Source organism: Phodopus roborovskii, unplaced genomic scaffold (genome assembly GCF_943737965.1).
Source record: "Phodopus roborovskii unplaced genomic scaffold, PHOROB, whole genome shotgun sequence".
Taxonomy (NCBI): domain Eukaryota; kingdom Metazoa; phylum Chordata; class Mammalia; order Rodentia; family Cricetidae; genus Phodopus; species Phodopus roborovskii.
The window spans coordinates 49,109,818-49,133,798 of NW_026126511.1; the positions used below are offsets into that span (position 1 = coordinate 49,109,818).

At 50.0% G+C, this 23,981-nt stretch overlaps 1 protein-coding gene across 1 annotated transcript; it reads right to left on the reverse strand.

Moving 5' to 3' along the window:
- Nucleotides 1–1,173: 1,173 nt before the first annotated feature.
- On the reverse strand, nt 1,174–10,021 carry Rp1l1 (RP1 like 1). The gene is made up of 3 exons (XM_051195504.1): nt 9,404–10,021; nt 7,283–7,424; nt 1,174–5,960 (listed from the first exon to the last, which is right to left on the reverse strand). The coding sequence occupies exons 1-3, from the start codon at nt 10,019–10,021 to the stop codon at nt 1,174–1,176; spliced, it is 5,547 nt and encodes a 1,848-aa protein (XP_051051461.1).
- Between the last annotated feature and the right edge of the window lie 13,960 nt (nt 10,022–23,981).

Genomic DNA, 23,981 nt, shown 5'->3' on the forward strand with positions numbered 1-23,981 from the left:
AAAAAAACAGATGGAGAAATAATAGAGAAAGACTTTCCATTGTCACATTGTCAGCCTCTGAACGCTACATGTGTCTGCTAGGCACTCGCAGTGGAGAGGGAGAGAGGGAAGTAGGGGGAGGAGGAGGGAAGGAGAGAGAGATCAATGATAAGAAAATGGTGACAGTTTTTCTATTATCATCCAGAAAAATTCTCCAGAAATTAAAATATGAATTTGAAAATTTTAAGCATTTATCATATTCATTTATAGTTAAGTCCTTATATATTGAAGTGTATTATACAGAAAACAATCTCCGCAAAACATCGAGAATACGATGGCGAGCATTACATCCAATTTCTTTTCCAAAGCTGTCTACAATCACTGGTGGATGGGAGTCACTTCTCTTTGCTTCCCTTCCCCCTTACAAATAGTATGGATTGTGGGGGATGGAACCAGGGCATTGGGGCTGAGAACAAACTTTATCTCATGACCCTGAATGTATCCGCTTTTTCCAAGTATTTTTCACATCTGCAGAGTCACCACATACATATATTCCAGACCAGCAAAAAAAAAAAAAAAAAAAAAAAAAAAAAGAGGTCAGTGTTCCCAGAGAAGACAAGGGTAAAGTAACAGGGGGTCAATAGGGAGAGAGAGAGAGAGAGAGCAACTCCCTCACAAAACCAATGATGTAAACAGAAGGTCCAGAAGGTCCACACATCTTTCCAGACCCTTCTATGCTCTTGGGCTGTGTGGATAAAGGAACTGGCTGACATCTGGTAGTATGTCAGCTCACAGCTAACACTTTACACTGAGTGTGGGGGCCTTGAAGTTTAGCTCCTAGGGACAGCACAGTGTGATCTATTTTTTACAAGTCCTTTTCATTGGTCTTACTGTCAAGGTTGAACCGAGAGTCACAGATATGCTAGGCAGTAGTCCCAGACCCTGAAACAATGTCTCACTAAGTTGCCCAAGTTGGCTTTTGAACTTGCTCTACAGCCCAGGCTGTCATGAACTTCCTGCCCTCCTGTCTTAGCCTCCTGAGTAGCTAGGCCTGAAGCTCTAGGGCAGGAAGCAGTTCCTTGGTCTTTGTCCGTGTTCCTTGTACATCCCCAGAGGCTTAGCCTCTCTCTGGTACATGGTTAATATATTTACACAAGCATCATTCAGACTCATTGCTATCCTGTCATTTGATATCTAGAAATCTAAATCGTCCTGACCAAAGCCATCTACCCTACCCTCAACATGGGTACAAACCAAGCTTTCAGCTGTCCCTTGGTCTTCTACACAACAGACTTCTCCTTCCCCCTGCTTTGGAGGTCTTGGGCTGGAAGGGGCTTCTTCTTCAGAAGAGGAACTCTCTGGGTACATCATGGTGACCTCCCTCTCCGCATGCAAGACCCCACTGTTCTTGGCTTTGATGCACTTGAGTTCTCTACTTGGAAATTCTTCTTCTGAGCCCTTCTGAGACTCCTGTGAGCAGTTGCCCAGAGATGATGCTCTGGAGGAGTCTGCTGTGTGGTGAGGCTGGGGTCCTGGCCTTCTATGGCAGTTGTGGAGCCTCCCCTCTTGGTCTAGGCTGATGTTTTCAGAAACAGTCCTCCCCTGCCTCTCTCCTGAACTACCACAAGGGTCATTCTCCTTTTTGTGTTGATTTTCTCCTTCTACCTCTGACTGTCTTTCTCTGGAAGTGTCCTGAGTCTCCACAGAGTGACCATCATCACCCTGTCTTCCTGAAGCCTCCCAATCGTCTCCATCTCTAAATCTCTGGTGAGGGGTTTCTTCCTCAGCCACACTCTCCTTTAACTGCTGGTTTTCTTGTGCAGCACTGACATGGATTTTCCCTCCCCTTGAAGTGGCCGCATCTTCTTCTGACACAGGGCAACCAGCTCCTTCTACTTTCAAGAACTCAGGGTCCTCCTCTCCTCTCAACCTCTGCCTCCCTTCCCCTTCCTCATCTACCACAGGCCCCGGGGCCAACCTCAGCTCCTCCTCCCAATGAGTTCCCTGTACAGTTTTAGGGTCCTCCTGAGGCAACATCATCCCTGACTTCTGGGGGACCACCTCCATGGCCTCTCCTTTCTTGCTCTGTAGAATTTGCTGTAGGTCGAAGGCCTTTCTGACTGGTGCACTGGAAACGGCTGTGGCACCCTTTGGGAATCTAGGGGTCATCTTCTTCTTTAGGCAGACTTCACAGGGACAGAACTCATCTCCCTCAGCCCCCACACCTGGCCTGGTCCCTAAGGCTGTGCTGAGAGTGGCCCCATCCTCCAGGGTGAGAGAGAGGGCGCCCTGGCCAGGGAAGGCTGAGAAGTTTCGCAGGCCCTGAAGGCGACGCCTGCGCAGTGCTGTCTGTAGCGATGTCTGCCCTCTGAGGGCTTCCCGTGGGGGTTCTGGGACCATCCTCCCTGCCCGGCTCTGGATCTTCCTTACTTCCCTAACAGTGCTTGCTTGAAGCCGTCGGCCCACATCCTGCTCTAGCTCGGTCACCATCTGATCCAGCAGGCTGTTGTCCTGAAGGTTCCATCGGGCTCGGAGTTCAGTTGTGGCACTAGCCAGGTGAGCCATGAAGTCTTTCTCTACCTTATTCAGCAGCTTGGACACCCAGACTGGGTCAGGGTCCAGAGATCTCCTGTGGTCCGTGGATGTGTTTGTCTCCCTGGTTCCTGAGCTGGCCTTGATACAGGCTTGCGCGCAGCCCATTGCAGCCACTGTGGACATCCCTTCCAACCCCGACTCCAAAATGTTAAGACTTTGACCCTCACTAACATTTGAGTGGCTCTTACTGAAGTGGCAAGGGGACTCTGTGGGTTCCTCTCTCCCATCTAGGCACCACAGTCCTTCTGAGGCAGTTTCTCTTCCTGATTCATCATTTAACACTCTAGTGTCTTCTGGTGAGTTCTCCCCATCCCGAGAGCCACCTGGAAACATTTCCTGGCTGCAGACTCCAGCCCTTTCTTCTAGAAGCCCTTTCCCACGGACTCCATCTTCCGGTAGCCTCTCTCTTGCACTCCCTTCTGTCTCCTCTTCCACCACCGTGCTTTCAATGGATTGTTCTGGAGTGTTGCTCCACTTTGTCATCCTGCCCCCTTTACCTGACTCCTCCCCACTGGTGGCACAAGCCCACACCTGGGAGCCAGATGAGGCTGTGGAATGACTCAGTGCTTCTGGGTATACCTGGTTCCTGGAATCAGGTCTTTGAGAGGAGATTTTCAAGGGTAAGTCTACCCTGTGGGGAGCCAGGGTGTTGTCCATGGCACAGGGCACACTGCCCTCACCCGAGCCTCCGGAGCCACTGCTGACATCCACACCAGAGGAGGAGGTGGGTGTGAAATCCTCAGTACCCAGCACAGCCTGGTGTGAAGAGAACTTCCTGAAGCCTATGTCCAGATGGCCTTGCCCAAGCTCACTCCCAGGCCACAAGGCCTGGGAGATGCTTAGCATCTCCTTGTAGTTAGGGGACTCTTCAAGCCTGGTATTGCCATCAAAGAAACGGAGCCTGGCAAGGCAGGCAATGAGGGCCCCGGCAGAGTAGCTGAGCCTTTGGGCTACTGTGCTAGAGATCTCTGGTAGACTGCTGGGCCGGTCTGGCTTGGAGCCCAGCAGGGCCTTCATGATCTGTGTGGAGGCTGAGACCCTGCTGGGGAGTGCATATAGGCTCACTCCATGGTCCACAGTGGTTTCTTCTCCTATTCCAGCTTCTGCAGGGGATTTGACTCCTTCACCTGATGCTGCACCATGATGGGAGTCACTTCTCGGTTTGCAGGTCACAGAACCAGACCCTGGGAGGTCTCCTGCCAGCTCTGGATGCTCATCAGTGACCCCTTCTGGGGGCTGCTGTCTGGCCTGAGCAAATTCCCTCAGGACTTTCAAAGAACAGTCATCACCAAGAGCCTCCTTGGCACTTTCTGGGTCATCACTGGCCACCTCTGTGGTCTCACCTTCCATCTCACATGTCATGAGTGCCGGCTTTTCTGGGATGTTTCCTAGCCACTCACGAACCACAGCATCTGGAGAGGTGTAGGGCAGAGCACTGGGTGTCAAACCATCCTCTTCCTGCTGCTCCAGGCTTCCCCTGGTACTGGGGGACTTCCCCAGCAGAGTCTTCCCGGGCTCAGCATGGCCACCAGCTTGACTGTGGTCACTGCTGAGACCACTGCTGCTTGTGGGATCCTTTCTGGAACATGTTTGCTCCTGGGGGGCAGTTGGGCAGAAGCTGCTGGCCCCCCAGCGGGCCTCAGAGATGGAGGCCTGGGTTTGACCACTGGGGCCCGTGAGGGCAGAGGCCCCAGCCTGTGAACAGCAGCAATCTTGGTGGGTTCCTGGGTCTTCTGCCTCAGGCCATCTGTCCAGCAAAACAGAGGACGAGAAAGGCTCAGGAGTGGTCCCTGCCGCTTCCCACAGGCAGCCTACCTCTTCTTTGTGAACAGGTGTGGGAGCTGGAGGGTGAGCTTGGCTCTCAGTGTCCCCTACTGGCTCTGCAGAGCAAGTGTGATGGTAAAAGCTGGAAGTACAGTCCGAGTCACTGGTGGGTATGATGGTGGTTTGGCTGGTGGCTTGTGGGTCTTGAAAGTCAAGAGACCTAGAGAATGGTGATCTAAGATGCCCGAAGGCCTGGGTCCCAGCACTGGGTGAGTAAGCCTTTTCTCCTTCCTGAGGCATTGGCATTTGCAAGGCTGTGTCCAGTGAGGGTTGAATGTCCCTACAATAATGACATTGCCTGGCATGGCCTTTCTGAGCCCCTTGGTAAGGGACAGAGACATTGGGCAAGTATGCAACACCAGCTAGCCCCTTCTGCCTTTTCTGCCTCCGTTGGGCTGGGGCGCTGGCAGGAGCTGGGAGAGCACCTCTCTGTGTGTCCTGAGAGCCAGAATGGCTTGGAACCAGGGGCAGTCTCAGCTCAGGCTCACCTCCGGCCTCCTGACACCTGGTGCTCCATTTACACTTCTCTGTCTGACAGTCCATGTGGCTCAAAGATAAGAGGCTCTGGGTGGAAACACAGGACCTGTCACCTTGGATGGCTTTCCCCTGGGACACCATGACCCTTGCCTGGCTTGAGCCTCTGTGGTTCTGGTCAGCATACTCACTGGACCCCTCATGAGACTCAGCACTGACTGATGTATCAGAAAGGGCCCTTTCTATACCTTGAGTCTCAGGTCCCAAGCCCCAGGGTCCTGTGTCCACTAGGCAGGGGCCCTTCCCAGCTTCTAGCTCAGCCCCACTTGGGGAAGAAGCTGAAGAAACTGGGTGCAAGGTGTCGCTGTCTGTCTCACCTTCTGGAGTCCAGGGACAGCAGGAGCCTGGCTGGGCACTTCTAGGGTGCCTGGAACTTGACACTGGGCTGGCACAATAGTTGCCATGTCCTTTCCTATCATTGGCCCCCTGGCTGCAGTGGCTCCTGCATCCAGAAAGCTTAGACAGCCCCCACCTCCTCCTCTGAGTTGGACCTGTACCCCCAGGGGTGGTAAAGGGGTTCCTCCAAATGTCATAGTTGGGCTGTGATTCCTGGTCCAAATCAAAGACTCGCTGGTATCCTCCATCACAGGGACCCAGTCCCTGTGCTCCATGTGCCAAGAACCCCCAAGGGTGACCCTCTTGTCTGCAGCAGAAGGGATCAGCCTCCCTCAGGACCTGGCCCTCCCCATTGGCTGGGGTGAAGACACTGGCATGCCCCACCCTCTGTGACCACCGCAGGGTATCCTCGCCCAGAAGCTGGAAGCGGACTTTCATCTCCACAGACAGGCTGCCATCCTCATTCATGCAGACCTTCTTCTCCACGTCATCAGCAGCCACCAGGGAGCCAGGTGGGGCAGGTGTGTCCTGAGGGCACCTGTCCAAAGCAGGCCCTGCCCAGGCTTGAAGACCCGGTGCCGGATGGTCACTGAGACCAGGTCTCTCTGACATCAAGGACAACTGGCACAGCCTGCTGCCAGACCCAGCCCTCGAGTGCATCACACTCTGTTTGGCGTTTGGTCCCCAGAAACCTATTGCACAGCAGAGCAAGAGAAATGAGAACAAGGCATTGAGTTACTGGAGAAAACAACAGCAGAGAGACCTGTGGGTGCTACAGAACACTAAGAAGGAACTGAGTGTAAATCCAACCCAAAAGCCACCAGCTACCCGCTCTTTCTAGATCTGCAACTCATAGGCACACTGCTTCATTACAGGTAGCCAGGCATATAGTACTTGCTGCATATCAAGTTGGTACACAGAAAGCTTCTTGCACAGAACATTCACTGTACATTAATGCTTGCTGAATAGGCACCAGCAGAATCAGGGTCTGGAGGGATTGTGGCATTGCAGGTGGAAACACACCATGGGAATTCATTGACCTGGTACAGGAGGCAAGTTCAAGCCATTGCCCATGATCTGACCATAAACTGTAAGTGGATATCATGGTGATCCACCTCACAATGGCCAAGCTCTTGGACTGAAGGAAGAGCTCCAGGAGACACACTATGTCAGTTCTTGATAGTCTAGGCTGCCCCATAGGCAGAAAGGGGGCGGGGCGCCCTCAGGTGATAGAAAGTAGCCCTAGGGAAGATGGAGTCCTGAGTGCTTCTCATTTCATCTCCTGGACTATGCTTGGTGGGATGCACCTATGTCCATCAGGACAGACCTCATGACCATATCTGGACAGGGGAAGCATCAAGCAGGCCTGGTGGCTCCTCTAGTATGCTCCCAGACATTGTCTTTGTGTCCCAGCCACTGGTATGCCATAGTTGCTGGCACTGTTGCTGGTCATTTTCTTGATGGAGTCCCACAAAGGATAGCCCTTTGTTTATTCAACAAACTCCATTATCAGTTTAGTAGTTTGGCTGTAATTTTATTCTGCATTTGTGAACTGTGCCTTCCAAAGAATGTATATTTTATTGACAAAGCCTAGACCCTGGACCACTGTGGCCCACGTCATGGTGTGTTTTAAACGTTGTAAACGGCTTAGACCACCACTACTGCCTAAGACAGTCATGACTCTGAAGGACTCGAAGCTACCTATACTCACAGGCCTCAGCACCTCTGTGACAACATGCCCACCGAGAATCTTAATTGGTTATTTTAGGCCCTAGAAACATTGAGCTCAAACTTCCCTGGGTCAAAGTCTACACTGATCTCAGGTGCCTGCAGAACGCTCTGCTGAGTTAAGGCTGATGGAAGAAGGAAGAAGCAAGAGAGAACCTTGGAGTGGCTGCAAGACCTAGGAACTGGGCCAAAGCACCTTTCCCATGGATCTGGAAGTGATAACAACCAAGACCATGGAGTCACTGTCCCCTTTGAAAGGAGCCATGGAGGCCCAGGATCTACTCACCATGTCCACTCCTTGCAGTCACACCAGATAAGGTTCTGGTCCTGGTCCCTCCAACATTTTCTATCTCCAGACGTCTGAAGGCCTCGTTCCCAGCACACACCAGCAGGGAGGGACCATCCAGGAGTGTCTGCAGAGAGTCCACCTACAGGAGGTGAACATGGATTTGGGATTTGGTTGACTCTTACAGAAGGAACAATGGCTAGATTGAGCCTAGGGATTCCATCTGAGAGTCAAGAACTCAGGAGGATCAAGATTGGAGGGTTGGTGGCAAGGAAGACTAGAGAAGCAGGTCCCAAAGTCTCCCTCACAACTGGCTGATGGGTAAGGGCATGCTTGTCATTGGTGAGTGGTCACCAAAAGGTGATTATTGCATGGACAGATTGGCCTGCTCAGTGGGTACCAGACACCTGGTGGGAAGCTAATCAAACCAAACCCCTCTGACACCACTGCTATTATATAATGAGGACATCTCTGTTGGGGACAGTTTGTACTCACTGGAATGGAGTAGACTTTTGTTTTGGTTAAAGATGGCCCTCATCCATTCTCTTTTAGCTTCACCATCATGGGCTTACAGAATGTCAGCGTAACACTGATACAACCCAGGAAGATGGCTGATATCACAGCAGAAGTAGGTTGACACAATAGAAATTACTGTGTACATCTTTGATCTTAGCATTCAAGAAGCAGAGACAGGTGGATATCTGTGAATTCTAGACCAGCCTGGAATGCATTGTGAGTTCCAGGTCAGCCAGGGCTACATAGTGAGTCCCTATCTCAAAACAAACAATAAGATTCACTTTGTAACTGTATGCTCATAATGATGAATGGTAGGATAGATATTCTCTGGAAGATTCCACACGGGAACCAGCTGGCAGGCACCCCTTTATGGACCACAGACACTTGAGGATGAGAGTGACTCTTTTTCTCACTAGAAGACAGACATCATGGCATGGAGATGATGTGGCTTGGGACAGTAAGTAAGTATGACGCTTTTGTTTTGTTTCTTGAGGCTACCCTAGACTCTCTGTGTAGCCCAGGTCTCCTGCCTTCCTGAGAGCTGGGATTCCAGGCATGCATCACCACACCTGGTTGGTTAGTAAATACAGTTCTGACTATAGGAGGCCCCAGCACTAAATAGATACAGGCCCAGATTATGGGGAGATGGAACTAGATCAGCCTAGCTTGGTTTCCCAAAATACCCACTTTTGTCAGAGATTCATGTTCTGCAGGACCTGGAAAGGTACACTTACTAGCCTTTACATTAGGATTGAGTGCAGGCTGTATTCTCCCTGCTCTGGACGCCTTTGAGCAAGACTGAGAAGGAAGCTGTTCTGTAGACACCACCTCATCCCACTGTGGCTGGTGTTGCTGTGTGCATGTAAGAATCAGGTGATGACAGCCGAGGTGCCCATGACAGACTCTTCCCTCCAGTAGTCCTGGTAGTTGAGATGCAGCTGTGCTCACTGAGCTTCCCAAGCTTGGCTGTCAGCCCCTCCAATGTGTTCTTGAACTCAACATTCACAGTACTTTCAGCAAAGGCAGGAGCTACTTACAGAATGTGGTGAGCCATCTCTGTAGACCTAGCCCCAATCCCACACTCCAGTTTTCCAGACCTGCCTCCTGATGTCCTGCACTAAATCTCTCAATGCTCAAGGTACCCTGAGTGATCTGTTTCCTGCCCTAAACTGACATGGGAATACACTGTTGAGAGGACGGCATAACAAATGTGGAGCACATGCAATGCTTAGAGCCTGCTGTGTGCTAAGTGCTTACTAAATGGGAGCTATGAGTAGGGTGCTGTGCGTGTGTGTGTGTGTGTGTGTGTGTGTGAGAGAGAGAGAGAGAGAGAGAGAGAGAGAGAGAGAGAGAGAGAGAGAGAGAGAGAGAGATTGATTCTGACTCAGGTCCTCATGCTGGTCAGCAAGCACTTTACCAATTGAGCCATCTCCTCCCCCTCCCCCAAGCCCGATGATGGTTATTTGGTTAACAAATTTGACCCAATGTCTCCACACTCTTCACTTTTAATTAGTAGTGGGCAATCACGGATGCCTTCCTAGCCCAACTGTGTATTTTGACCCAGGGTCCAAAGGTAATGCCTGCCCCCCTCCACCCCCAGCCTACCTTCTTCCCGCTGATTGTGTACACCTGCTTCACCGGAAAGCACAGAAGCTCGGAGGCTTTGACGAGGAAGGCCTTCAGGCTCCTGATGTTCCTGTGACTTAGAACCACTGTCTGCTGGCATCTAGGATCCCCATTCTTCACCAGTGTCAGCCTCCGTGGAGCCATGAGACCCTTCCAGGAAGAGGATGTTCGTGGAGCTTCATGGCCACCTTCAAACCCCCGTGACTGCCCAGCAGAGGGGCTTTTCCTTTGTAGCCGGCCTGGCTCTCGGGGAGTTTTAGGGGGCTTCTTATCGGAGCAGAGGTAGCAGCCCCCATCTTGCAGCTGCTCCAGGGTACTGAGGCCATGTAAGCCCCGGGGTGTGGTGACAGAGCGCACCCCGAAGGAAAGAGGCATGCGCTGAGACAGTTCATCCATTAGGGCGCTGAAGGTCTTGAAAGTTCGCTGGTGAACAGCCAGGCGGACCCCAGCAAATTGGGGATCCCCCCGCTTAAGGAAGGTTATCTTCTTAGCTGGTGTCACCTCAGTGACAGAGGGAGTGTGAGCCACAGAGGGCAGAAGACACTGCCGGTGGCTTGGGGCAGGAGCATCCCTCATGTCTCCTGGGGTGCTGTTCATGTTGTGGCGACCCAGACAGCTATATGAGAGAAGGAAGAGAGGCTCAGAGGGCAAGTCATAGATTAGGGCTGTCTACTCTCTTCCCTTCATTATGGAGGTGCTTCCTGACACCCCAGATTAGGTCCATCCAGCTGTGTAGAGACAGTTTGATCCATCTGAGTTAAAAGGCAAAGTTTTAACATTGGATAGACCAATGCCAACTCCTACATCCCCCATTTTCTATCCATACAACCTGGGAGGACAATGACTTAGTTCCATCTGTAGAATTCAGCTTAGTCTGGATAGTGGTAATAGTAAGCAAATCAATTTATACATCTGAAGCACTTAACATAGAGCAATGGTCAAAAGTCTTTCTTCTCTTCCATCCTCTAGCTGTTTCTATTACCCTCATCTGCCAACATGCAACCCGCCCCCACAGCCCTGCTGAATGTCCTCTTCTAAAAATGTAGGTAGATGGAACAAAGAGTGATGCAGGTAGAATGCTAGACAGGGAGTCAAGATCTCTGGGAAGCCGGCTTCCCTCTCCCGCTGTCTCCCCCATCCACCCTGGGGAGCTGTCTCTCTGGACTGCGTTCCTCCAGCTGTCAGGAGGACTGGGGTTCAAGGACTGGTTCCATACCCTCTAGGGACAGGGAATCAGACAAGGAGACTCGAAGCCCTTGTCTGTATCACCTGAAGCATCACTTCATATCCCATGTTCTCTTCACTAGATAGTTGTTTGCATTGGTATTGAAAAGTAAGTTATGGGGCTAGCAAGATGGCTCAGTGGATAAAGGTGCTTGCTGCTAAGACTGATGACCCAAGCTCGATCTCTGGAACCCACGTGGGAGGAGAGAACAAACTCCCATAAGTTATTCTCTGACCCTTATGGGTGGTTGTACGTACACACACACACACACACACACACACACACACACACACACACACACACGCATGCACGCACACGAAATGTTTTAAAAATGCAGGTTTTTAAAGCTATGCTTAAGGTTCACCTAAAGTCTTGTCTATGGGTAGTTATCAGCTTGCTGCCACCAACAGGCACAGACCTGTCCCCACTGTCCATTTCCATTCCCACTATCCTGGGTTGTGCAGCCCTGTCTCTTCCCACGGGACACTTGCAAAACCCTTTCAGTCTGCCTCTCCTGACCCAGGTCACCACATTCCCCTCTGCCTATGGCAGCCAGGTTGCTCTGAAACCCAGCTTCTTTTTGTGTCCCCAAACTTACCTGGCTCTCCGGATCTGTAGAAAAAGTCTTTGCCTTTACTCCACTACTCAAACCCCTGTTGACTCTGTGAGCCTGGCCTCTTGTCACTGAAGGACTCTAAGGTTCTCCTGTGAGGTGGCCCTGTCCTTCTGCACCCCACTGTGGCTGTCTTTGTTGAGACCTCTCCAACTCCCATAACATCTCCGGCAGCTCCTACCCTCCAGGCCACGCCTTTTCTAGTTTAGCCCACCTGGGAAGCAGAACCCGTGCTCTCCAGGGCACCCAGCCTCATGCCTGAGAAATAAAGGTGCATTGATAACTCAGACCCTCATAGAGCTTCCTGCCGAGGCTGGATCTGAGCTGATCACAAAGGGCTTCCTTAATATACATGGGGGGGGCTACCAGGGCCACAACTCACCTCCCTGGCACTGCTCTTCATTTAGCCCCATTTGTTGAACAGAAAAGAACTCTCCTCACATTTTCAAAAGCATGGGGCACAAAAGGGCCTTGTAATCCTCTCATCTCTGGACAGTTGTATAATTAGCTCCCTACGCCTCCTCTTTGCTAGCTAATCCCCCCGCAAGCTGTTCCCATTAGCCCTCCAGCCTACGTTACTACAGCTCCAGAAACAGTTATTCCCCAGTGCCTGCCCGCGGGGGCCATTTGTCCCTCCTGATGTTCATTTTCATTCACATGACAGTCTTTGCTGACAATGCCAGAGAGGAAGGAAGCACCATACTTTCCCCATCACTACCATGGACGTGGGCATCATCATGTCCAACACAACAGTATATCCCTGTAATCATCATGTCTACTGGGAACATCATGTCTATCATGCCCCACAGCGTCACTATGTCCCAGAGATACACTCCATCCCAAATATCATATTCTCCAGCATCACTGCGTCCTGCAGTGTCTCTCCAACATAACCATCTCCTTGATTGGCAGCATCAGGTCCTCAGCACCACTGTGGCCCTCAGTATCACCATGAACTCTAGCATCCCCAGCAGATGGGACTCCTGCCCCTGTCGCCCTGTTTGCACAGGGGGCAATGGAACAGCAACTTAGCAAGATACCCCAAAATGCATAAATCTAAAGCAAAGACCTCCTTGGTTCCTCCAAGACCCAATTAGAAATGCAACATCACAACCCAAGGTCCTGACAACCCCAGGATTTTCACATCCTTCTAGACTATAACTGCTCTCTGAATTGGGATTTCTGGTCACCAAACAGGCTTTGTGACCTGTGGGATCCTAAGTGCCAAAGCAGAGCTGGCACTTCCCAACTCTTCTCCCAGTGAGTGCCGGGCATTGGTGTGTGACAGCATTATGTAGATCACTGCATACACCTTCATCCTGACATCTATCAGCACACACACCCTCACACCACCCATACACATGGACCAGGGTCCCATTCATGCCCTCAGATACACTCAAGCATACTTTTGTGGGTCTCACACACACACACACACACACACACACTACACATATGTGTGCCCACATACAAACACTTTAGAAGAAAATCTCAGTCCTAAAAGAAGGAGCTGGAGGAACAGGGATGCCTGGCTGGGATCTTTGAAGGGGAGGCATTACAGGAAGAGGTGGCACTGATTTCCCTGTCTGGGAAGGTGAACCCTGGGTTTTGTGGGAGTCACCTACAAGCCGAACTTGTAGCCACGAGATGGGAGTCAAAACAAGGAAGAGTCCCTTCGTTGACGAAGTCTAACAGATTTTGATCCCTTCATCTTCAAGTCCCTCTGGTGTCACCTGACTGTTTGCTCACTCATATTCACCAAGGATTTCTGAACATCTGCTGTTCTTACCTGTATATTGGATTACAGGAACACAAAGTCTAAAATGCTGTGGCACCCACCTTCAAGGCCTGTACACACTCTTGTGTCCAGTAGACACACACTTGTATCCACTATAGCTAAAGCTTTTTGTCTCTGTGGTCCCATAACCCAGTGGGCAGCCCAATACAATGAGTGCTATGATACTTTTGGTGAATGAATGAATGAATGAATGAATGGAAAAAAGCAAATGATTGTGAATGGGAAGAACTCAAATGGTCCTTGAACATGAACTGTTCAGTAACAAGAACCAGAAACTCTCCCTTGGTGGGTATGAGTCGGGGTGTAGGTCATGGCATTTAAGCCCTACAAAGAGCAGCAGCAGCAGCAGAAAGTACCCTCATTTCACTGGACACAGAAGCTAAAGCTGAACTAGGAAAGAGCCTGGGCTGCAAGGTGGGCTAAGGCCCCTGTTAGATCACCAAGGTTCCCCATGCACCATAGGTGTATAAACCCTGTCTCCTGTAGGCAGATCTTCAGAGTGAGGCAAAGAATCAGGCTCTGGCCAATGCTGAGCAGGGTGCATCTTGATTTACCCTCCTATTTCCCTCCTTTCTTGGTCTTTATCCTCCCTCCAGAAGGAGCCTTGAGATGTCTTGCCCTTCTTCACCAGCCAAGCTCAGGCTGGTCCAGGTGGGATGCCATGCACCTGTGGGCATCATGAACCAGGAGCCCACAATCACAGAACCATCTATAGAACCTACAATCTCATTCCCCTGACGTTTACATTCCAGAGAAGATGGATGGTAAGATGGTGTGGTTCCCAGCACCGCTGTCCTCCCGGTCAGGTGGTCACATGGGTAGAACAGTATAGGGTACAACCAGGAAAGGGGCAGGACCCCATGAGGCAATGCTGGGACCAGTTGCTTACAAGGAGCTGTCCCTTAGTTTTCTAAGCACCTGGAGGGGCCCCACCCCCCGGGGTGGAGACAGGGCCACCTGGGAGTCAGCATTTTGCTGGAAGTCTTTAACAAATAATCCTAGTAGCACAGAGTCTGTGTGGCCCCACTGCTGATGGTGGAGTATCCCAGGGAACCCCTGGGCCTGAGGACACAGAGTCTGCCTTGAGGGGTGGAGTCAGGAAGGATGGAGAAGGCGGAAGGGTGCGGGGATTTCAGGGGAAGTGAACAGAAAACAGAGGCTTCCAGCTTGGGGGTGGAGAGGTGGATCGGAGAAAAAACAGATTAAGGGAGAAAAAATAGAAACCACAGGAAATACTCAAAAAGGTGACAGACCAATGGAGGAATTGGGCTGGGTGGGCCCTGGGGGCCTGGGGGCCTGGGGGAGGAAGCAGTTTAGCTGGCCAGAGACCTGGAAGTGGGCTCTGCCGAGGGAGAGGCTGGGGCCAGTGAACAAGTAAGATAAGTAGATTCAGGAAAAGAGTAAATATGGTGAGAGGAGTCAGCAGGCAGAGAAAGGGACAATGACATCACTGCCAGACCTAAAGGGGATGGGCAGGAGGGAGATGACATACTGGAGGCCTTGAACAGCTGAGGAGTTTACACACAGATGCCAAGAACTGTAGGTAAAAGAGTACATGGCTCCCAGAGGTGGCAAGAACCACAGACAGTCGCTTAGCAGGGAATTAAGTCCTACTTGTGGGTCCCAATTGCTAGATGGGGTCTGAATGGGCCATAAAGGGGCATATGATCATTTTAGCATAGCCTTCCAGGGGCTCAACTCCACCATAACTACAAGGAATTTGATATAACTTTATGATCTTCTAAGAAAGAAAGGAATAGAAATCTTGATGAGCTACAATGTAACATTAATAGCGAACTGCTTCTAAATTTCAGGAACATTAAAGTGTGGTGGGGAATCATATCTTTGTGTTGAAGGCGATGAACACATGATGGAATGTAAAGCGGTGTAGCCCCCAAGCACAGCAATGTGGCAGAGGATCGATAAATTGACTGTAGAATTAGCACAGATCCCAGCAATCGACACCAGAGCAACTGGAAGCAGGGTCTGAAAGAGATGTATGTACGGCAACATCCATAGTGGTTTATTCACATGAGCCAGAATCTGGAAACCACCAAGTACCCATTCCCAGATGGACAGATAAGTATCGTGTGATACAGAACTATTAATGAGCTTTGAAAATAACAAGCACTCTGACATGTGCTATGACCTGGATGAACTAGGAGGACACTGTGCTAAGTGAAATATGCCAGTCACAGAAGGATGAGAACTGTGCAATCCCACTTTTATGCAGTCCCTGGAGTGGCTGGAGACAGAGGGCAGATTGAAAGCTACAGCAGTAGAAGAGATGAGGAAGAAGGAGTTAGTATTCAATGGTAAAGAGTTTCAGTCTGGCATACTGAATAGTGTGCAGAAACGATGGCAGAGACAGCTTGTGTAAGAACAATGAATGGGCCTTATATCACTGAACCAAACACTTGAAACGGTTAAATAGTAACTTTCAACATTTGCTCATTTACAACGATTAAAAATTATAAAATACTTTTTAAAGAGAGGCCATTCAGGGGATAATGTCACACATCTGCAATCCTAGAGCTTGGAAGACAATGGGTTTGGGCCATTTTGGGATACCAAGAAAGGCCCTGTACTTAAACAGTTAAAAGTAAGTGGGACTTGTGAGGTGGCCTAGCAAGTGAGTGCTTGCTTCATAAACTGAGTGCAATACTTAGAACTCACAGTAGAAGGAGAAACCCAACTCCCAAAAGCTGTCCCCAGACCTCCATACATATTCCATGGCACACATGTACCTCCCTCTACATACTAATAACAAATACAATAAAGCAAAATTAAGTGGAGTCAGGGCTGGAGGGACAGCTCAGTGGTTAAGAGCACTTGCTGCTTTTCCAGCGAACCAGAGTTGAGTTTGAAGCACCCATGCCAGGCACCAGGCACCTGTAACTCTAGCTCCAGGAGCTCTGACACTCTCCTCTGGCCTCTGAGGACACCACACACAAATGTATGCACGTGAATCAAATAAAATAAATCTTTAAACAAAGCAATGGTTTTAGGATAGGATGAAGTGCCTTTTAAGGAAGGCCACTTAGTGCAGGGTATCCTTCCAAAGGCAGGTGCTGTCTAGGATTTGGGGAAGAAGACCATGTCTGCATGGTAGAATAATAGGTATTCCTCGACACTCAGAGTATGCTCCTGGCAGAGAGTGACAGGATGAGTGTGAATGTGGCATTCACAAACAGGAATAGCCTGTCACCAAACACTGATTGGCTCCTGTGTGTCAGACCTTGGTCAAACAGAAATGAGGCAGAGGGTGGAGAGACAGACTCCTGCCTCTTGGACTTCATCACCCTGAGAGGAAGGGAAAAGTCCTGTACCCAAGTCCTAACCTTTTGACACTTGAGGGACCTGCTGTTTCCTGACTCGGTCTGGCTCTGCCAGGAACTGGTAGAACAGCTGTCTGGCTCCTCCATGCTTCTATGACCTCAGCCATAAAATGGGTGCTGCTCCAAAGGCCACCAAAGTTATATAGGGATTGTCTGGAGGGCTGGAGAGATGGCTCGGCCATTAAAGGCTAGGCTCACAAACAAAAACATATGGAATTGTCTGGAAAGGGCCTGCACACGAAGTCTCTCTGAATCTGGGAATCTTGACAAATCCAGAGGATGTTAGTTCTAAGTCATATTCTCACTGCCTGTCACAATGAAGAGGAAACTATAAAAACCACGAACTTGTTTCTTTCCTACATATACTGCAGATGATTTCAGCACACTGGGTCTCTGATGTCCTCCTACAGATCCCTCCAAAGATCTGGAGCCCAGATTAGGAATGGGAGAGCACAGAGCAGAGGGACAGCAGAGAGAAGGCTCAGCTCTGGTCAGGGGACCCGGCAGTGTATGCTTTAGCCAGGAAAGTGCTTAAACTCTTTTTAAGCCTGCAGCTACTATGAAGAGGCTCCCAACTGTTGATAAAGGAAGACAGCATCCATGACAACTAAGGAAAAGACACCTTGGGCAGGAAAAAGGCTGATATTTGCACAGGAAGGAGAATCTCTGGAAACTGCCGAAAAGCAAAACAAAAACCAGCGTTGGAACATCTTCCTGCCCTCCACCCTGCCCGGCTTGCTAACATCCCTAGACAGTTTATCTGCAGGGGAAACCAGCCACAGGCATGGCCTTCAATTAGAGGCTTTAAATGACAAGTGAGAGGTGCAGTCTGGCCCAGACTCTTCAAAGGCAGGAAGTGAAACTGGTATGGGTCTGTGCCCTGGGCTTTGCATACTGAAATGCTTGACAAATGTACATAGGGTAATTGATGTGGGACCGGGGAGAGGGTGTGTGCAGTGGAGAGCGCGGGGTGGGGGGCTGGGTGCAGCTATCAGAGAAAGCGAAGACTGGGGGAATGGTTCTTGCACCTGATTGTAGGTCACTGTGTGTATGAACAGCTAAAGAAAGATATCCTGTGACTGCCTGGGCTGAGGGAACCATGGGAGGTCTGAAATATGTGTGACCATAGTAGGCATGTGCACATATGTGCCCTTGAGTGTGTGCATGCATGCATGCCCCCCTCACACACACACACCAAGCTGTCCATAGCCCTCAGAGCCGAGAAAGCAAGCCAAGGGCCTAAGGGCCAGTGAATAGTTATAAGATGGAGCCAATAGTGTCAAGATGAAAACATCAATAGTAAGAAATAGGGGGAATTTAGAGAGGACAGAATGGGTGGGTTTAAGGGGGATGTGGTCCTGCAGTAAAGAGCAGAACTGACCTTTGATAACAGCCAGTGAACTAGGGAGATGGCTCAGTTAAGTTCCTGCCTTACAAGCATGAGGGCCTGAGTTCAATCCCCAGAACTTGTGCAAAAAAAGAAATAAAGGGAGGAAAGAAGGAAGGAAGGAAGGAAGGAAGGAAGGAAGGGAAAAAGGAAGGAAGGAAGGACGGATGGAAGAAAGGAAGGGAGAGCTAGGTGTAATGTATAATGGTGTAGACTTGGAACCCCAGCACTGGCTGTCTTAAGAAATTAGGGCAGTCATCACAACTCAGGAAAACAGCATTGAACACTGAAGTGGGTGGCTGCACCAGGAGCACCAGGAATCAACAGAGACCACACTCTGCCCATGAGTTAGCCCACATGGAAGTCTAGAAACAGAGTCTACAAAAGAGTCTATTAACCTGGTATAGAGCCTTCTCCAGCATGCAGGGTTAGGACAAATGGGCAGACAACAATCTCAGACAGAGAGGTGATGCGCTAGGTTACAGCATCTCCCACTCACTCTCAGAAACCTACAGGAATGGAAAGCCAGTAGAGAGGAGAAAGCCACCTCAGGCAAATGACACATAAGAAAGGGCCTGAGGAGGCAGCCATTCACCACCAAGCAGAGAAAACATGAACTGGGACAGCAAACATCAACATGTCCGGATTGACAAGGGCCTTCGCAGAAAGTGACAGGGATTAGAGATGTCATGGCCACCATGTCTAAGGGACTGTGGTCAGCAGGCCCCGAGGTCAAGAGGGCCCTGCTGCATTTGGTGAAGCAGAGTCTCCTGTTCAGCATTCTTACTGCATGCACGAAACACTCAACTGTGAGCTGTGAAACCATCCCAGGAGAGGGACCCATGTGCTGACACATCTGTTCTCTTGACTGGGGTGATAGTGGTTCAGGGTTTGTTCATCGTCAAGTTGAATGAATCTCTCTTATGCAGAAAATAACAATGGCTTTAAAAAGATAGTAAGTTGAGTCTGGGGAGATGGCTCAGCCAAGAGGGTGTTCACCACACAAACAGGGGGCCCTAGTTTGATCTCCAGAACCTGCGTGTCAGGTGTGGTGGCAAGGGCTTGTTACCTCAGAGCGAAGAATAGAGACAGAAGGATCCCTGGGATTTGGTGGCAGCAAGCCTACCAAATTGGCAAGTTCTGGTTATCCATAAAAGATCCTGCTTCAAAAATCAAAACAGGCTAATGAGATGGCTCACTCAGCAGGTCTTGCTGCCAACTCTGATGGCCTGAGTTTGATACCTGGACCCCACATTATAGAGAGAACTTACTCTTGCAAGTTAACTTCTGACCTGCACTTATGTGCCATAGCATTGAGACTGACACAGAGAGAGAGAGAGAGAGAGAGAGAGAGAGAGAGAGAGAGAGAGATCTCATATACACAGACACACACACACACACACACACACACACCAGTTGGAGCAAAAGAGCCATGACCGCCAGTCTTGCAATAGGAGAAGCCATTAGTTACCAACTAAGTGGTAGATACAGCAGTTACACAGACGGAATATAAGTGTTGCAGAACCCCAAGCTTAGGAAAATGCTGAAGGGAGTGCAGCTGGTAAGGGAGCCCCAGTCTCCATGGCATAGGAGATCCCTAAAACTGTTGACTCTAGCTGCAAACACTGGGCCCAAGCCCTGGAACAATACAAGCTTTTGGTATTTGTACTTTTCAGATGGGGCTGTAACTCTCCAGGGTCACCCATTTACCTGTTTTCTGTCCTATATGGACACAGAAGAAGCTAGAGAGAGTCTTTGAGCCTGGGCAATTGTCCAACATTCAGTTCCAGGGAAGGAGGTAAGCTAAGAGGAAACTCTCAGACTTCAGTGCATTGAGAGGCACTGATTCTCTGCTAGTCTGACTAACTAACCAGGGACATAGTTGGGTGGCAATCCCATGCTACCCCATCATGCCATTAAGCCTAGGTGCAGCTGAAGCTCTGAAAGGAGAAACAGTCCTCTGTCAGAGTTTGGGAAGGTATGCAGGGTAAAGCTGAGGCCTGCAGCCACCTCACTGAAAGGAACTCATTTGAAGGAAGCAGGTGCTTAGTACCTGAGGGTGATAGTATTGGGAGATCTGGGGGAGGTGGGTTGTCTAAAAGCAGCTGCCACAGTTGGGCACCACGACAACTTTAGAGCAAGGCATGACATTGCAAAATGGGGCTGGGCAGCAAGACCCAGGTGCGGGTCTGTGCATACTTAGGCATGTAATTTCAGCCTCATCTACTGCTCCTATGAGGCAAGGAGGCTGGGAAAACCCCTCACAAAGAAGGAATCAGTGACTTGGCAAAGTGCCATGTTTCCCCCTGTGCCCTGGTCCTAAGTGGCAGAGGCTAGGCCAGAGCCAGCTCTCAGATGGTAGCATGTTTTCTTCCCTAGCCTGTTTTTGCAGTGTGGTCTGCTTGGAGGCAGCCATCGCTGGTGAGTGAAAACCAAGGACCATGGACCCCAAAAGGATCTGCACCCTGGGGACAATAATTTGAAGTCCAAACAGGAAGGGGGAGCAGCCCGGAGCGCTTGGAACGGTTCCATGGCAGCAGAGTGAGTGACTCTCTGACACCGCTGTGGCCTCCGAGCAGAGAGTCTCATTTCCTCAAGAATGTTTTTGTCATTTTGTCATCATGCTTCTCACCATGGTCGAGGTCGCCCTTGAGGCCACTAGAGGCCAAGTCCCGGTGAGGAAGGAAAGAGACAGAGGTGGAGCAGAGCCCAGGAGGAGGCCAGGGTGAGGCCTGGGAGAGTCCAGTCCTCAGAGTCCCATCGCTCGTCTAGTGAGTGACCCGAAGCAACCTGTAGCCACCATGGGCAGCAGACACTGGGAAATGCCCCCACTTAGGGTCAGTGTGAAGTAACACTCTATGACACTTCATCGGGATAGGGACAGCTCATTCTAGAACATTCTGCTTCAGCCTCTTCTTCCCCAGAAATGCAAGGAAGCAGTTTTCTGTCCTATATGGACACAGAAGAAGCTAGAGAGATAGTCTTTGAGCCTGGGCAATTGTCCGACATTCAGGTCCAGGGAAGGAGGTAAGCTAAGAGGAAACTCTCACACTTCAGTGCATTGAGAGGCACTGATTCTCTGCTAGTCTGACTAACTAACCAGTGGCCAGTACCTATTCAATCCAGTTAATGGGTATATACAGATACCTCCACATAAAATTCAAGGCAGAGGACTTGCTGTCCCTCCTCCATATCCTTGTCCTCTTGACTCCGCAGTGACTCATTTTTGCTCTCTCATCCTCATGCCATCTGGTCCTGTACAGCTGTGGGCACATCTGGTTTATTGCTCCTACTAGGTCAGGAAATAGTCAAGGGTGAGGACCAGGCCTCATTCTTGGGTTCCTGACTCCATAGTACGGCGTGCAGTACATTGTCGGTGTTTGGAAGTGATTGTGGGATGAATGCATGGGAGAGAGGGTAAACAGTCATTGGGCACAAGGGTCGTCAGGATTTCTGTCTGTGTCTGACCTGATGCCATCTCTTGGGTGTATATGAGGATCCCAGATGGTTCTGATAGTATTTGAGGTCTGGGAGATTCATAGGTCCATCAGTCAGATCACTTTCTACTGGCCACATCTTGGGCTGGGACTGCGAGCTACCCCAGGGCTGGGTGACTCTGATAGTGAAAGCCAACACCAAGAGTGAACGAAGATCATTTAGGGAAGAGACGCTGGCAGAGCTCTCAATGCTCGGAGTCCAACCTGCACCCTATAAAGATATGCTACAAGATGGTGTCAGCAGGAAGCTTTCACTATGTACCTGTCTGGCAGCAGAGGAAATGGCACCATTGGACCAGGAGCCCCAGAGCTGAGTAAGCCAAGTATAGCCAAGGTCAAGGCTGGGCCTGGGTTTGAAATGGAGAAACAAGGACATCTTCTCTCTTTCTCATCCCCTACCGGTGTTTCCCATTGTCTAACCACTAGAAGCAAGAGTGCAAAGGGGCTATAGAGACAATCCACAGATGCCAAACACCTAGCTGAGAGGACACAGGGATAAACGATGTTTAATAATCCTCAATGGTTTGTTTTCTGTTGTTATAACAAAATATCTGAAGCTGGGCACTTACAAAACAAAACACTGTCTATTTAACTCAAACTGTTTTGGAGGCGGTCAGTCCAAGATCGATTATCCCCATTGGTTCGGTCTTAGGGGAGGGACCCTCAGTGCTTGGCTGCATGATGTGTTGGCATCATGGTGGGAGCACAGAAGAAAGGGAGTGGTCACACAGCAGCCAGAGGGTCCCATGAAGGACTAGCCATACTAGTGACTAACTGTGTACTCCTGAGGAAATTCACCAGGATCCCTTGAGAACTACATTGATCCCTTTCAATGACAATGCTTCCAGTGACCTAATTAGACAAGGCCCCACCTGTTAAACATCCTACCACCTATTAATGTCATCCTCTTGGGGACCAAGTTCCCAACACACAGTGAGAAGCAGGGGGCCTGTGTGTCCCCTCTGGCCCCTTTCCCTCTTGGTATGAAGCCATCAGGGATTCAGTCATAAAGATTCTATCAGTAAATTTACCTCCTCCCAGTCACCTCCCAAAGTCCCTCCTCTGCATACCACAGTTAGATGGCATTTTCACCCTCTCAGCCCCTCACAAGGGGGACTATACTTTGGCACATGAAGCCTTAGGGTATACACTCAAACAAAATCCTCACCACAGTGCTCCAGGCTGATCTCTGGTCTTCCACCACTACACTGTGGCATCTTGGTGCACCTAGTGACTGGTTGAGCTCAATGTTCTATACTCTGTTTTTGTGGATGCTCTGAAGGGCCCACCATTTCAACCCCATGGTTAGTGCATTCATGCATTCTACTACTGCTTGGCCCTTTTTAGTTTATTTTGGTTTTGAGATTGAGACCCAGCCTCACTGCATAGTGCAAATTTGCTTCAAAGTCTTGATCTTCTTGCCTTTCAGGTGCTGGGATTGCAGGCATGGGTCATCATACCTGACCACAAATACCTGTTGAATGTCTGACAATTTTCTGGACACCATCGGAAAGAGGGCCACGGAACTTCTCAGGGGAAGTGAGGTTCCTTGTTGCCCTGCCCTGTGGTACCCATGATTTGAGAAATGAAAATCTTTGATCTTCGCAACACCAGGAACTTCAGTCCTCCTTGCCCATTTGCTTTCCTTTCCTTGTGCCTTTTCAGTACTATTGAGGCCAAGGAAGCAGAACGTAGGAGTGATGGATGCATTGGGAATGGGGAAGGACCTGGGGTCTCTCCATACTATGCTGACAACTCTTCTATGGGGTTGGAACTTGCACGAAGTAAGCATTAGTTACCCTGAGAACATGGACAGAAGGTACTTGGGGTCAAATGCAGCCCCGGCAGGATTCAGCAGATATTGTGTCCATCAGGTCACAACCCTGATGGACAAAAGCTGTGTGGATAGGGTGACCCTGGTGCTGATTGCTTCATCTCCACCCGGGAAGCTGCCAGCCTGGATCCCAGGTAGCACTAGCTGGAGTCAGTTCTAACCTTTTGTGGGTATTGGTCTGACTCCAACCTTCCTAATCACAGCCAAAGTACAGACAGCCCTGGAGCCGTGGGAGATGGTTCAGATAACCTGTTTTGTCTTCCTGCCTCATTTATCCACCAGCTCTCTCTGTACTACTTTCCCTGAGCAAGGCACAGAAAGTACTGTTTGTATGTGAGTAAGTTACTTACACCTCCCTGGGCCCATGTTTTCTCATCTGTACAATGGGTTATTGAGACATAGAGATGCGGTGTCTATGACAGGGTCCTAAGAGCTCTAGGACCCCACCCCCGTCTTGACTATGTGGAGCAGGTAACTTGCACCTCTTCCATCATGAAAGTGTCTACTTGAGGAGAAACAGGAGGAACAGATTTAAACCTTTCCATTCACTATCTCAGAGCTGCCCTTCAGCAAGGACAAGAAGTCACTTCCCTGGGCATGGATATGTCCTCTACAAAATGGACACACAGACACTTGCCCTGCAGGCTCTGGGGAATGGTGGGGCTGTTTCTGCACAATCATAGTGCTCACTGCTCCTTCTCCCCCACTCCCCTTCGTCCTATCTCCGGGTTGGTGGCTGTGGCTCAAGGATCCAACTTCACAGTGCCCCCTGGATGAAAGGCCTGGGCCACAGGAAAGCCTGTTGTTTCCACAGCTCTGGCTTCCTCCCTTTGTCTTGGCGTTATAAACAAGCTCATTCCCAAAGCCA